This window comes from Vidua chalybeata, chromosome 1, assembly GCF_026979565.1.
Source record: "Vidua chalybeata isolate OUT-0048 chromosome 1, bVidCha1 merged haplotype, whole genome shotgun sequence".
Taxonomy (NCBI): domain Eukaryota; kingdom Metazoa; phylum Chordata; class Aves; order Passeriformes; family Viduidae; genus Vidua; species Vidua chalybeata.
In genome coordinates, this window is record NC_071530.1 from 14,688,365 (window position 1) to 14,703,598 (window position 15,234).

Genomic DNA, 15,234 nt, shown 5'->3' on the forward strand with positions numbered 1-15,234 from the left:
GCCTCATGTGCAGTTTATGCTTCACAGGTATGAACAATTTTGTTGGAGATAGTTTGAAGTTCTGGCTTCGCTTTTAAAGAAGACTTAACTTTTTATTTTTTGGCATAAGATGTACTGATGTTTTGGAAAGAATTTATGTAGTGCTGCACTGAATGAAGAAGCTTTTGTAAAACATTGAATAAGAGGAGCTGTTTACATTTCTTCAAGGCTCAGTGTTCACATATCAATAACTTAAACCTAGGGAAGCAAACATGGAAATGCACAAACGTTATGGGTAATAACCAAAAGAAACTCTATTTGAGCTGCATTTGTGAAGTCTTAAGTCAGCAGCCTAAAGCTTCTTTAACAGTTTCCAAACATGTAGGCAGCATGTGTTTTTTATTGGTAAGAAGAAAATAGTTTATATGAAGCACAACATTAAGGCTTTGAGAAAATTTAAAACATGCAGTGGAGCAATAAACTAATGTTGTATGGAAAGACAAATAATTTTTAGTTCATTAATGCAGCTGTTTTATTACCACTAGCAGGCACACTGTTAATACATTCTGCTTTAAATTAGTATGTAGAAAGAGAATGTTTCATTACCACAAATACTGGATTTCTTGTTCCAGAGTTACTTTTGCTGTATGAAAGCTACATCAAATTCAAATGAAATAGAAAGGAAAGCAACTGGTATTTGTCTGGATGGGCACATGAACCCCAAACTTTCTTTTTAGCTGTTTCCTAGGGAAACTGTTTTCTGTTTATTTTCCTTATTTGTTTTTTTCCTGGAAAAACAATGGAACTCAACTGTATGAAAGCAGGGCAAAAGAGTGCTTGAAATGTGTCAGAGTTAAAAGTATGGGTTGCCAGAGCTCATGAGAATTTGATGATACCAAACATACTGCTTAACAGTTTATTAGCTGTGGCACACGTCTGGATATAGCCATCAGCTAAAAAATTTGATAAGCATAGGAAAAAATACCTTCCTGGGAGGGACAATTGATTTTCTTTAATTTGAACTTTTTTTTTTTATTTTCTTTGAAGACATCTGAAAATATGGAACATTTAGGCTGTTCTATTTAGGAGTGCTCTATTATTATGCTACTAAAAGAGCTAGTGGGCCACTTCTAGGTAGTTATGCAAGTGAATTTTAAAGCACAAGTGTGCAGAGTGCTGTGTAATGCTGCAAAAACAAACTGGGTTTAGGAGAGCTATCAAGGGATTTAAAAAGAGAGAGGGGGAGAAATGTGCTAACAGTAACAGAGAACAAGTGATGTTTTTCTTCCATTTGAAATTCTTGACCAGATTTTCAAGCAGTGTGTTTGTGCAAGGCAATCATTACTTCAGAGAAAACACTCATGCCTTTTTTTTGTTGTTGCTCCAGATGGGCAATTTTTCTAGTTTTCAGAGATTAAGTATTTTATTGTGGTCTGTAGTTAACAGTTCAAAACAAAACCCCAGATCTCTGGAGATTTTCAGTGTTTGATTATAAGGGGATTAATGATCATGAGTCACAAAAATTAATAAAGTTGGTATGTGTTTTTCTACGTATATAATTTTTTATGCTTATCTTGTATTTACTGTGTATAACCACACAGAAGCATATTGTATTCTTTAAAATCGTAGTATTTGTATATGGTATGTTGTAATCAGCCATTTTTTAAAATATACATAATAATTTGATAGCAATGTCATACAAAAAATCTACCCTTTATAAGGGTGAAGGCTTTGCTTGAAGCTGATGCAGCATGTATTAACATCTTTTTTTCAAATGGTTATGTACTAATTAACCCAGTTTGAATGTTGTCTGTAAACCTTGTAAGAACACTGTTTAAGTTTAGAATGTTTAGAATGGGAATATTATGAATATTATGGGATATTATGAATATTATGAAAGTACTTTTCTAATCTACGAGTGTGTAAAAAGAAAGAGAGAAAGCATCTCTAGGTTAAAAAAATAAAATAATTGTGTGAACGATAATAATATTAGTAATATTAGTAATACTATCTGTTGACATTGTCTATTTGAATTTTATAGGAATCATCATCTGCTTCTAAGGCTAGTTTTCCAGAAAATGAATCATCTCCTTCTTCACCAAAGCATCAAGCCACAGTCAGTATGCAAAATGTTTAAATAAATAAATAGATGTTGTAGAAACTGAGCTATTCATGATTCAAGAATTGAGGGCAAGCCTTCTTGTTCTTGGGAAAAATAATGGGATAAAACTATTTGAAGGCTTTGCATTTTAAAAGGAATGCATTACATCCAGCTCTGCTTTCAGGAAAAAAATGTGAATGTCCTTGGTTTAAATGCAACTTAATGATAGTAGATTAAGTAAAAAAAAAAAACCGCTGTGGCCAAATTGTGCCTAATTATGTAGAAGTCCGTTTGCTTCCTTCAACAGTCGCATCTTAAGGAGCATCTAGAAAGGTAAAAACAGAAAATTCCGCCTCTTCACAGAATCCCTCACTGTTAGTCAGTAATAGCTGATATCTAATTTTGGCTTGTATTTCAGTCTTTTTAAAGAGACATAAGGGACCTGGCATAAATAAACTGTATCCCTTTGATTTAGTAGAATAACTTCTGGGAGAAAAACCTTAGCCTGCTAAATAGCTTTTTAAATTTCAGTTTATTTTTTAAATGTGATCATTCCTTTTTAAACAGTGGGAAATGAATAAAAAACTTCATTTTTCTAATTTTTTTTTTTTTAAATTTTGGAACTGTACTACAGTAGCATTGAAATAAGTAACTTAGTTTTACCAGCCCCTTGATAGGTAGCCCAGGGCATTAAAAGCACAACTTCTCCTGTTTCTTTCTTACTCTATGTGCAGGGGAATAGTTCTCTGGCTTAGTCCTGATAATCCATTCTCACAACACTTCAAACAATTTTTCAATAAAATAAACATTGTTTATTAAGAAAGCATAGCTGATAGCCTTACACAAAAGCAATTATTGCTGCATGTGATCTAATTTCATTAAATATTACTCAGATCTTGAATTTTTGAAACTGTATTTTGTGGAAGAGCTCACTCCTGATTTAGGTAATGAAAAAGCATCTGTATTTTCTTTAGCTGTTCCCTGGGATTCAAATATTCCAAAGAAAGCTGATAAATTGTTGAGAATTTTGATCCTTAACCTGCTTTCCTCTTCTTTTTCTTGATTCCATTAATTTTCCCGTTAGTACCCCCTAGTGTTGCTGCTAAGTAGGGCAGTATGGTACTTTCTCTGAATAATTCTCTGGAACATCCCCACTGGTTCCACCGTGAGTAATTGACTAAAACCATGTTTTATTTTGGGAAGTGAGCACAGGTTGTAACAGTTGGTAACAGGCCATTCTGCTTGTTAAAAGCCTGTTAAAGTTGGTTAAAAGGGTGCAATATATGGGACTGCTGGTCCCTGGTCCACATGGGTCACAAATAGAGTAATCTCAAGAATGGGATAATTCATTTCTTTGGCCTTTTGGAAAGTGGATGAGGGGAGGGGCTCACTTCTTCTGTTGAAAATACCAGTTTTGGAAAATAATGCTTATGTCACTGGCTTGGAAAAGCATTTCAGCCCGGTAAAGATATTAAACTGAGTAAGAGCAGCAGTTACCACTGGACTAAAGTAACATCTGATCCACCAGCTAAAAACCTTGATAATGTGTCTTCTGTATTTTATGTGCTGGACTTGAATCATGCAGGAAGAATTTTTAAAGTCCATGAAAAACAGATCTATGTCTCTGATAAGAGTGTTGTCCATGGTATCCCAGCAAAAATAATTTCTTCAAAATTGTATTGTGCAGTTATGGTCCATTTAAATTTGAGATTTAGAGGAAAATTCTGAAGAGGATCTATCTTCTGTTTTCATTGGATCTAAAATTGAGGTCATCTTTTTAATGCTAAAACTAATTTGGATCCATTCCCTAGTTGATTGTTTCAACTAATCACTTATTATACACATTAGAAACTGTTAGAAGCTGTTACTGAAAAGGAATTGATGACAAAATAATTTAGCGTTCTTGTAGCACCACTGGCTGGTCAGACATGGCTGGGGTGTCAGAAGTCAATGGTAGATTTTGATACCTCATCTTAAGTTTATGGTTTAAGTGAATCTTTTTCTCCTAGAATGCTTTTCAAACATTCCTTCATTTTATTATGAGAGACTAGAAATACTCACTTCAAATATTTGAAACTTGCAAACAGCCTTCTTGTTCAGCAGTGTTCTTCTCCCACCAGTTACTGACTGGTCTTCAAATTTTTTGAAGGCATGCTAATATAGATGGTTTTCATCAACAAGACATAACTAAGTAGTTTAAAATTCTGCTATTTTCCATGGAGATAGGAAAAAAAGAGGACATAAAAGAAATGCTTCACTCTTCTGTTTTTAACATGAATATGTTAATTTTTTATGCACTTCAACCATGTTTTATTTAAAATAAGAAATTATATTAAAATTAATAGGAAGAATTTAGATGGGAATCTAGGCTGTTTTTTTGCCAGCCACCTCCTTTTTTAGTAAAGGACTACTGTGCTATTATTATATTACTATTATGCAAATCATTATAAATTTTACATTCATAATTTTCACTACTTTCACAAATTATTTAATTTGACTTGTCCAAAGAACCTTGGTCTTGAAGGAAAGCTTTTTACCCTCTGAATGGTAATAAGTATTTTCCCAGAGGAATTTTGATTTTGCTGATCTCTGAATATTTAAATCTGCTTAAAGACAGTTTCTTGAAGTTATGACATGAGCAAAGATGGCTCACTGCCAGAAATGGATTATTTGGTGGATTGACTTCTGTGATGTTAATAGAAGCAGACTTTCTTTTATATTTATTATGTCTTACTTTTATCTTACAGGGTCAAGAAAAGTATGGATTATTAAATGTGACAAAAATCACAGAAAATGGGAAGAAAGTTCGGTAAGTCTTGGACTTTAAAAGTGCATGTGCTTAGGGTTTATAAAAGGTCTTTTTATTATGACAGCATACTGGGGTTTGCAACTTCTTACTTTTTGTCTGAATTTGCCTTAGAGGTTTTCCTGTATGACACAGCTTAACCTTACCCCATGTGTTTGTCCCAGTGAGCTAAAGCTACTGGACTGCAGAGAGCCAGAGGCTCATGGATCAAGGCTTCGCACAGGCCAGCCATTTCCTGAAGGTGTATTGATGAGAGACAGCTCTTTAAAATGGGATTGATTACTTGATTTACTGAAGAACAAATCTGTATAGGTTATAGTGTGTCTTGTTCCTTGGATAAAATCACTGTAAGAGGAGCTTTCAGTCTTTCACTTGCTGTCCTTTAACTTCCAAGGAGTGTACATCCATGTGCTCCCTAATTCTTCCTTCACTGTGCTTGTGAAGGGTTTGGAGCAGTGTATTGCTCAACATCAGTCTCCTGTAGGTGCTGATTGACCTAATTTCTAACTTTTCTCTGCGTCCCAGGCGGCAATTTGCACTATAAATCATAATGTGTAATCAGGTGATGCTGTCTGACTACATTTCTGGTGTTTTGAATCAATGGCAAATACTGCAGAGGTGTGGCACATCCTCAGAGTTAATTTAGATTTGCTTCTTGTCTTTTTTCCCCTTTTTATTGTTTTTTGGTTAATACAATCTTTTAGATCTAATAGTGTGTTACCTCTAGTTCAGTGTTTCCCAGACTTGTGATACACGAAGCATGCTTGCTCTGAGGATTAAATAGCCAACACCCAGCTGTTATTGTAGACCCACCCTGACCTAGTCCAGTGTGGCTGGGCAGCACATCTGACCTTCAGTTTGGTTCCTCAGAGCTGCTTCGAAGAGTTTGGTGGGGCTGGGTAGACAGCAGAGTGTGTGAGCTGCTGCTGGTACAATGTGCTGTCATCATTTACGTTGCATCTGTTGGAATCATTGATCTGGATTGTTGCACTGCTGAACAGAAAGATGCATTGTGGCCATCCTGTCACTTTGAGAGCTCTTAAGTAATAATTCATGTTGGGCAATGGCAAAGACTTGTCAAGATTTTTTTTTTTAGTAACCTCAGGAGGACGGGCCTGTTGGCATAAAATCAAATAGTCAGACAACTGAAACAACTCGTTCTTTCTCTTAATTTTTCAGATGTGTAGGAAATACTTTTTGCCAATATAAATGAACTTATTACATAAACATGGGACAGTTGCATCTCAGATCAATGAATTTCAGAATTATGCAGTAGTTTGGCATGATCTGTTAAGTACACAGGGAGCTGAGCATTCCAGATTGGCCCCTTTGCAATTATAATTGCATGGTGTTTCTCTTGGTGTACTGCTTCTACTACTAATTAGCTCTGTTTGATTTAGACTTTGATGGTCAGGGTGGGATTGTTAACATATGTTTCCTTCTACAAATATGATAGCAATTAAGACTTACTGGTGCCACTAATGACTATATATGTGCTTAACTATATTATCATACAGGTCAGCTGAGCAACAATGATCGACAGTTTAAATATCTACTTTCAGAGTCAATTTATTTTATGTTTGTTTACCATTATTTACAGAAAGAATTGGATGTCATCATGGGCAGTGTTACAAGGGTCATCACTGCTGTTCACTAAAACCCAAGGAAGTGGAACTGGCTGGGTAAGCCCAGGAACAACCCCCACCCTCACTGAAGAGTTAGTCATATAAAGCACAATAAACTAAAGCCCTCTTATTTGCAGGGCCTAAATACCTATATATATATACACCTAACACAGAAAAAAATGCCTGATAAAAAAACTGATAACATTGAGGTGTTCCGTAGGTTTGAAGTTATTTCTCCAGGCCAAATACTTTTGTGTTTTTTACTAATGTGTTTGTCTAAACAGTTTGTGTGTTTTACCATTCTTGGATATTTTTTTGTAAATTCCAGATAATTTTTGAATACATATAATAAAGAAAATAGTCTGATACATGGCTTCTTGCATTGACCTATTTGAGCAATGCAGTGTTGTTGTCTTATGATTTAGTCTTGTCTTGCTGGATTCCATATTTTGTTCTAGGTCTTCATAGTGCATGACGAGTACTTGTACTTATTTTGTTGTCTGATGAAGACCAAAAGAGAAACATCACACTGAAGAGGATGATTATTCAATTTTTTAATCACCTCTAGTGTAATAGCACTATCATTAAATTTGCTATATTCATCCAGCTGCATTCCTGCATTAATAGGTATAGAAATGGCTCTTTATGGCTTTCATAGCCTCTTTTGGAGGTCTGACATTAAACTGTGTGGATCTCCTTTAATAAGTGAAGACAGCCAGAGACAGTGTTCATTATTTCCATGTACTGTCTTGTGAATTCCAGCAAAATTGCTTCTTACAGATCTGTGCTATCTTACTGTGCTTTACTGGTCTTTCTACTTGGCTCACTTTCTCCTGCTGTGCTTCATTATGGATAATGAATTGAAACTGACAATTCCTTTCTACAGTACTGAGGTTTTTTCAGGCCTGTAAATATATTTTTCCCTCCTTCTGTAGAAGGGGTGGTTGGAAAAATAGATGAGGATGGATAAATAAAGTTTGGAGTAGAAGAGAATGAAAAAGGTAAAGTTGGGCAAGATGATCAAGCAGAGGGAGGAAAGAAAAACCATAAAGATGAAAGGCATGAAAGAAGGTAAATTCCACTGTATGGCAGGAAGTGGATTTTGGTGGCTTCTGTGATTGACTTTTGCAGCCAAAGATCCAAAAAGTGTTTTAGTTTTACAGATATTAATAGGCATATTGCAAAGTAAAAGTTCTGCCTACGTAACTAGTCAAGTTCCAAAATCTCATTTACAGCTACTAGTATTCTTAATTCAGGTGTGGCTGTAAATCAAAAGAACTGTCTTTTTCAACTGTGTATTGATATCATTAAACCACACAATGCTAAACTGTTCATGAATATATGATAATGTTAAAAATTATGTGTGCCCAAATTAATTATCCATAAAGTAATGGATAATAAATAATTGCATAATTTATGGGCACTAGTGCAAGTCATGTTATACCAGATAGAATAATATAAAAATAAAAAAAACTCTTAACAAATAAATTGAAAAATAAAAATGCATAAATTCTTTTGATAATTTAAGTGGAACAGAAGTCCCATGGCCAGAGTATTTCTGTGCGACACTGTCAATTGTTTGTACTGTAAAGCACTAGAGTAGGGTCAGCAAAATAAATATCAGCAGTACAAACAGAATAAAATGAAGCTGGAAATATTAAGCAAAAATCTCTTTCAAGCACCTAATGTTTTACATCTGCATAATCATAGCTGACTTTGTAGATATGTAATTGAGTGTTCAGCAAACACTCTTCTTGGTCTCTGTAGGCAATTTTTTTTTCAGGTGTTCAAAATTCCACCTCACCTCTCAAACTTTGTTCTGTGTCCATGTTTTAATAAGGTGAAGTCAAGTCTAACAGTTTGACATGTGATAAGAATTACATTTCTTCTTCACCTTATGAGAATATTTAGCATTCGCCTAGTGATTGATATAACCATATCTTCTTTTTTTGTGCATTGTTTTTTGACTTCATCACTTTTCTTCCTTTTTCTCATCAAGTCATTTTGCCAAGGGGGCTCAATTCCTGAGCTCTTGCTCTCGCTGCTTTCTTCTTGGAAAAATGCTCTCAGTCATCGGCCTGCTGTCACCTATGTAAACTCTGCCCAAGTTTCAGCTATCACTGTATGTGTTCCTGTTGCATGCCTCTTGTCCTGTAAGGCTATTTGCCACTAATCTTTGTAAACTTGAATTTTTCCAAGATTTAGTTTTGACGCTTCATATAACAGCTCATGTATCTTTTGGAAGTCATCCAAGGTGCAAATTAACACAAGGTTATTGCAATAATTGTGTAATTGGAACAAAGTTCCAATTGCAATAATCCACTGGAACAAAGTAGAAAGTGTATTTGGTTCATTGGTGCTAGAATTATAATCCCAAATTTGCCTACTATTTGAACCACTAGTGCCTTAACTAATAAGCAGCATGATATTCTGAGTTTTTTAACAGATATTTTGTCTGATTCATTCTAACACAACTAATTTGGAGTCTTTGTATGGTGCCTATGATAACTTTGATACAATGGTGTATGTGTTATTTGATAATTCTAGCTGTAATTGGAATACCCAAAAATGTAAATGTTATGCATGAGGAGGTAAAAGGCAAAGAGCACAAGGATGTTCTGGCTATATTCCACATACAGAAAGCTGATGTAAATTTGTAGGACGTTTATATGTAATTTAAGCATCTGTAGTTATGTTTTGAAAATGCCAAGCACAGAAGAGCTGCCTGTCAAAAATTCATTAATTAACCTTGTGTTTAAAATGATGCAACTGTCTTTTTCTTGTTTGTGAAATTAATTGCTCTGTATGTGGAAGCCTGGAACAGATAACTTGTGAACAGTTTGGTAGCCTTGTACAAGGCTACTTATTATAAGGAGATCTTGATGCTTTTTAAAAGTATTTTTCACTCAGTTTTTGGTGTGAATGAGATGTATTATTGTCAAAGTGACAGGGCTTCATAAAGCAAAGAAAATGGTAACTGCTTAGAAGGATTCCTTTGTCAGCTTTCTGTAATAGGGACATGTCCTCAGTGACGAGTACAGTGGTGGCAAACCAGGCTTGTAAATTTCCCAAACATCAAGGAAATAGATCTCTCCAAGATTCATCTGAGCAAACTCTTGTTGATGTTACACAACTGTGATTGTAGCCAAGGATGTTATGTGTACATTGCTGCAGTTCATCAGTATTGCACTGCTGATTACGCAGAAGCTCAGATGCTTTTGTGAAAACTTTTTGGAATACAAATGGTCCTATAGTCTGGTTTAAAAACAATCCATCATTTTGCTGTGATGTAAAGAATTTTTTTTTTTTGCTTAAGCTGTAGTTTTGAAACTTCTCTGCCAGCCAAAAAGGTGCATCTGTCTCCACAGCTTTCTTTCCACAGTCCATCCATGGATGAGGAGGACTTGGAATGAAAACATCCTGCTCAACTCTAATTAGAAACAGAATTACAAGAATGTCAGGTGTCATTTGTACATCCAAAGTCTTAAATAACTTCCAGTTCTGTTTCCAAAGAATGCTAGAATGTGTCACAGTACAGACTGTGTGGTTTGTCCTTGTGCAGACTTCCAGGACTTGGAGAAAATCCTGAAAAGATTGAAAAAGGCTTCTATTTATTGATGTCAGTACACGTCTTCAAGGCTGTCCTTAAGCTGCACAGCATCTACTCTGTCTAAAGCAAAGAAAACACCCTGTTCTTTCCAAAAAGTTACCTCTCCCATACAACCAGCATAAGTACATCCCATGACTATGTTTTTTTGTCTAAAAAAAGGTGTCAGAAGTGACTGTAGGACAGCTTTGTATCTAGGACAGCTGGCAGCACCACACATAGACCTCTCCCTCTTTCTGTCTTACACTGCTGCCCTTTCCAAAACTCTCAGACAGCTCAAAAGAGAAATCCAGTAAGAGCAAGGTGTCTGCTCAGTAAGAGCTGGATTTCTCTTGACTGGTGCTGGCTAGGTAGCACTCTGTTTTGAGAAAGCAGACTTCATACCTGTGTGGCAGCACATGAAAAAGGAAAGGCTTTTTTTTCCTCTGTCTTCAGGAGGGTTCAATTGCCTTCAGCAGCCTTTGTGTGCAGGTTGCTCCTGAAAGCTTTAAGGAGGGAAATGGCTGCTGGCATCTCATTTTCATAGATCCAGGAGCAGAAAAGAACCTTGACAGGAAAGCTCAAAGGAGAGCCTGCATGGTGAACTTAAAATGTCCTTGAATAAAAAGGTTGTGACAAATATGTAATGTGTTGGTGTTAAAGAAGAGCTTTGCAGGGTAGTTGGATTATTTGTCTGAGTTTCCCCATCCTTGGATTTCACACAGCAATTTGGCCAACATTTGAGTGAAGGAGTGGTAAAAGTCTTCTTTTTTTTCCCTTTTGGCTTTAGTTTTTGCTATCTTCTGTGCTTCTCTGAAATGCTGAGGGGAGTCAGGCCAAAAAGGTGGGTACAGTGTAAAGCTGTAGGAGGTAGTGCTGTAATCTGTCAGGTGTGGATTCAGCAAGCTGATGTAGTGGAGGGCTTTTCTTTTGGTCAAAACAGCACTGACAGGTAACATTTTTTTCTTTTATGTGCTGGTATCATCTGTAGCAAGTCCCATCCTGTGATTCTTAGCATCATGTGGGCCATGGTTTTAACTAATCACCCCCCTGCCCCCAATCCTGTAGAGGACTTTGGCACTAGTTTCCTGTTCTCTCCAAGTGCCAAACTCTATAAATTGATTTAATTTTTTTTCCAACACACAGCAAGATTGACCTGGACTGCCGGGAAGTGCATCTGGGACACTCTGGATGTGTGTGCAGCAGTTATGTGACTTTCTCTTGAATGGGCAGCTGCTGCAAGAGCCAAAATGGCCCAGAGATTGTTCCTGTGGATTCTGCTGCTGAGCTGGGCTTCTTTCAAAAGCTCTACTATAATTAATAAGAAATGTTCTTGGATGAGGTATCTGAGAGTGAAGTTAGAAAGTGAAAGGTGATGGGGATTTTTTTCCCAAGTGCTAATTGGCATTGGGTAAATTAGAAGTACAGCCCTGTTCTGATATTTCATGGGTAAAATAAAGAAGTTAAGATGCTGCTGCTGAATTCAACACTTCATTGCCCTTAGGACTCTAGACGTGGAGATTTTCCAGTGGTAAACAGCCTTTCTGAAACACAATTAGCATTAATTAACATCCATGCTGGGAGTTTAATCAGAAGCAGCAGATTAGTCCTGTTTTCTGAACCATCTTTTCTCCCCTTGGGTATGACTGTTCTTGTACAGGCTGGAAACTTGTGTTTGCAGCAAGGAGCTTGTCCTGGGGCTTAGGAGGTCCCCCCGAGCTGTCACAGGAACAGCATTCACACATCAAAGGCTTTGTGAAGAAATAAGAACCTTTCTGGGGGAGCAGATGCTACAAGCTTTCCCTGGAACTACAGCATGAAATTTCTGTACTATAACTGAGTGACTTCCAGCTTTCCCTGTTCCAGATTTTACTCATGTCACTCGCAATTAGAGCTTTTTGTTTCTGTGGGCCACTGAACTGGTTTCCTTGAGGAATTGCATTTCAAAGCTATGTGGTGTATGTTGAAATCATAGTAAAAGTACTTTTTAAAAAAAAAAAAATTTGATACCTAATATAAATGTGAAGGTAGGAAGTAAGAATAGCTCCCTGAGGTTTTCCTCCAAATTGTTTGAAGGGTTGCTTGTGGGTTATTTGCTCTTCAGTAGACAGTGAGTTCTGTTTACATGGTAGGACATGCTCCAGTATTGCAATAGAAGCACTACAGAAAAGTATAAAAGTGTTGGGGGGTAAATGTTTTTAGAAAAAAAACCACTATAAATAGATGAATGTACAAACTGAGAGTGCTCTTTCAGTGTGGAGGGATGTGATTCCTGTCCAGCAAACCTACTGTTTCTAGTTAGATTTTTGGTTTTATATACAACTGCTGATTAAGTGGCAGAATGTTTGGGGGTGTTTTGTTCAGTTACTTATTAGCTGGCTTTGTTTAAAGCTTGGGACTATCTTGGCTAAAATCAAGCTACAATCAAACGTTGTATGGACTTCTGCCATTTGTGATAGAAAAAGAATCTCTGCTGGAATCTGATTGGCATTTAAATTTGTGGAATTTCGAGGGCTTTAAGCTGAGCAGCTTGTAACAGACATGCTTAAAGGTTGTTCTGTGGAAGGTTTTTTGTTCTCCTGGTGATTGGTGGCAAAGTACTGTATCTGGTCTAAGTTGTATGGACTGTAAATAATACATGTTGTATTTAAAAGATTGCAAGACTGTAAAGAATGTAGGTTTAATTTTTTCATCACTGTTCGTAATTTTTTCCAGAAGTTTGGTGTTAATCAGTCTAAGCCAGAATTTACAGTGGATCTCAAAGGGGCTTTGATTGACTGGGCCTCAAAGGACAAATCCAGTAAAAAGAATGTTATTGAGGTAAATTATTTTATTTAAATGCAGAATTTTATGCACTTCAATTACTGATGTATGAAATTTTCTTTAAGCTTAAAATCAAAAACTCATAAAACGGAGTTTTATCCACTTCTACCTGCTTAAATGTAGCTGTTATCTTAGTACCTGCAAGAAATGTCTATTTTTAATATGTCTGCATGGGATATGCTTTGCAATTTTAAGTAGACTGTTAATGGCTGTTCTCACTGGTAAATGTTTTTGAGTATCTGTGTATTAGCTAACAATTTTGCCAGTGAGAAGTTTGATTTGATTTAAGTGATTTTACTTTTGAACTGTAGTGTGTTTATCAGTTCTGATGATACCTGTTTTTATTTCTTTAAAGCTAAAAACCCGCCAAGGTACTGAGCTCTTAATTCAATCAGATAATGACAGCTTTATTAATGAATGGTATAAAGTTCTTAACTACACCATCAATAATCAGGTATGTATTTATATCATGACGGTTCTATTATCACAGTAATACTATTTAGTAAACTAATTGATATAACAACTCCTAAAGTTTCATGTGCGTCTTCATTTACCGATTTTCTTGAGAGCAGGCAGGAGTTTTAGGATATGGCAGTTCCTGGTGGTGGTGAGTGAAATATAATTAATAGTGGCAAAGGGAGAATATGGTCCACTGTCTTAAGATGCAGGAAGTGTGGGCTGACATCCATCTCAGAAATGAACTTACTTCTACTTCTCTGGCCAAATACTTGTGCTGTCTCAGTGACCTGAAAGGTTCTGATCGAGAGGGAATAAAAGGGGGAGGATGGCCAGGGGACAACTTAATGACATACATTCATGAGCATTTCATGCTGCTCTTCACTTACTATGGCTGCGCTGAAGTGCAAATTAAAAGTCCTGGCAAAATACTGTATTATTGCTTCTTATCTGACAGCATAATGCCAAGTATTTAATTATCAGAGAAGTGCTCAAGCATCTACTTTTGATATTGCCAAACAGGATTAACAGTTTTTTAATTCAGAAGTTGCAGGAGATCTTGCAGAAAATGTTGCTCTCTAACAAGTGTACTTCATATGTATTCTTACTTTTTAGTAGTTCCAGGCTTGGCTGCTGTCCATAAGCTTCAGTTTTGCTGCTTTCAGTGCCAGTCAGTGGCTTTCATTTCTCTTAGCTCTGTTAGTGCTTTTCATATATGGGTGTTTTCCACCTAAACACAGCAGGGTAACATGAATGGTTGAGTTTCTTTCTAAGCTCTCATAGTTTAGGTTCCTAATCTGCTCTCTCCTGGTATGGAAATGTCATGGCCTTAATACCAAGGCAAGGCAGTGTCACTCAGTCACTCAGTGACCCCTTCTCCTGTCTGCCCTGTGTAACACAACTGAGGCCACTTCTTCCCTGCTTAAAAATGAGTGAAGATGGAAAGGCTGAGATATGCTGAGATGTGAGGTATTACCTGTTAGGTTGAGGAAAGGTGGAATAAGGAGAGTTTATCAGCATTCTGGAGGAAATGGTGATGTATACCGCTGGGAGCTGGTAGCCAAGAGACCCAAGACTACAAGGCATAAGTCAAGAAAATGCATTAGACTACCTGATAATTTGAAGCACTGAAGCTTTGGGTACAAAAATCCATCAGATCTAAAGCCAACTTTTAATTTTGGAAAGTTTATGGTAATAGTAGCTGTGATCTCTTTTCCATGGCCAAAGCACTATTGCTAGCATGACAAGACCTTCCTCAAAAGAAAGGGCAGATCAGATTCTGTTCTCTTTGCTCCCTCAGGCTGCTGTTGTGGCAATATCCTGTACAAGAGGAACAGCTACCTGCAAAGGATGTGGCTGCTCTTTTTTAAATACAGAAATTTCCATGTTATTACTTTAGACTTGTTGCATAGTACAAACTAGATCCCAAGTGACTTTTTTCCAAAGCATTTAATAGTTTTAAAATATGCCAATCCTAAAAAGCTTTGAGGCCTCTTGAAGAGGAGCAGAGGATCCTTAATGGGGACATTATTTGGGCAGTTGAATATATTGATCTGTGATGTGTGAAAAGTCTATCCAGAGCTTTTGAAAAGGAACAGGAATGAAGGTGTTTAAAGGTAACACTGCCCCACAGGTTAAAATACAGCTTAGTCCAGGAAGTGATGCTGCTGCTCAGTGCTCTGGAGTGCACAACCCTGCCTCATTTTTAGGGTTTCTTTCCTTGTAAAAGGAGGCACTCTGCAGTCAGATTTTGGCAACTGCATAGCAGTCCAGTTCACTTCAGTTGAAGTGAAGTAAGACATACACAGTTTGGGAAGGGAATATGTTGTACTGAAATTGAGGAAGGTTGTTTCCCCAT

The 15,234-nt window shown here is 36.7% G+C and overlaps 1 protein-coding gene across 5 annotated transcripts in view; it reads left to right on the forward strand.

Moving 5' to 3' along the window:
• ARHGAP12 (Rho GTPase activating protein 12) overlaps nt 1-15,234 on the forward strand; it is a 74,894-nt gene that overhangs the window by 48,589 nt on the left and 11,071 nt on the right. For 4 of the 5 annotated variants that reach the window (XM_053951850.1, XM_053951828.1, XM_053951835.1 and 1 more), the window contains 5 exons: nt 2,021-2,095; nt 4,828-4,889; nt 6,487-6,568; nt 12,813-12,917; nt 13,276-13,374. In XM_053951850.1, the coding sequence (XP_053807825.1) occupies nt 2,021-2,095; nt 4,828-4,889; nt 6,487-6,568; nt 12,813-12,917; nt 13,276-13,374 (423 nt within the window). The remainder of the gene's footprint in view (nt 1-2,020; nt 2,096-4,827; nt 4,890-6,486; nt 6,569-12,812; nt 12,918-13,275; nt 13,375-15,234) is intronic. The other variant, XM_053951859.1, reaches the window with a different exon arrangement.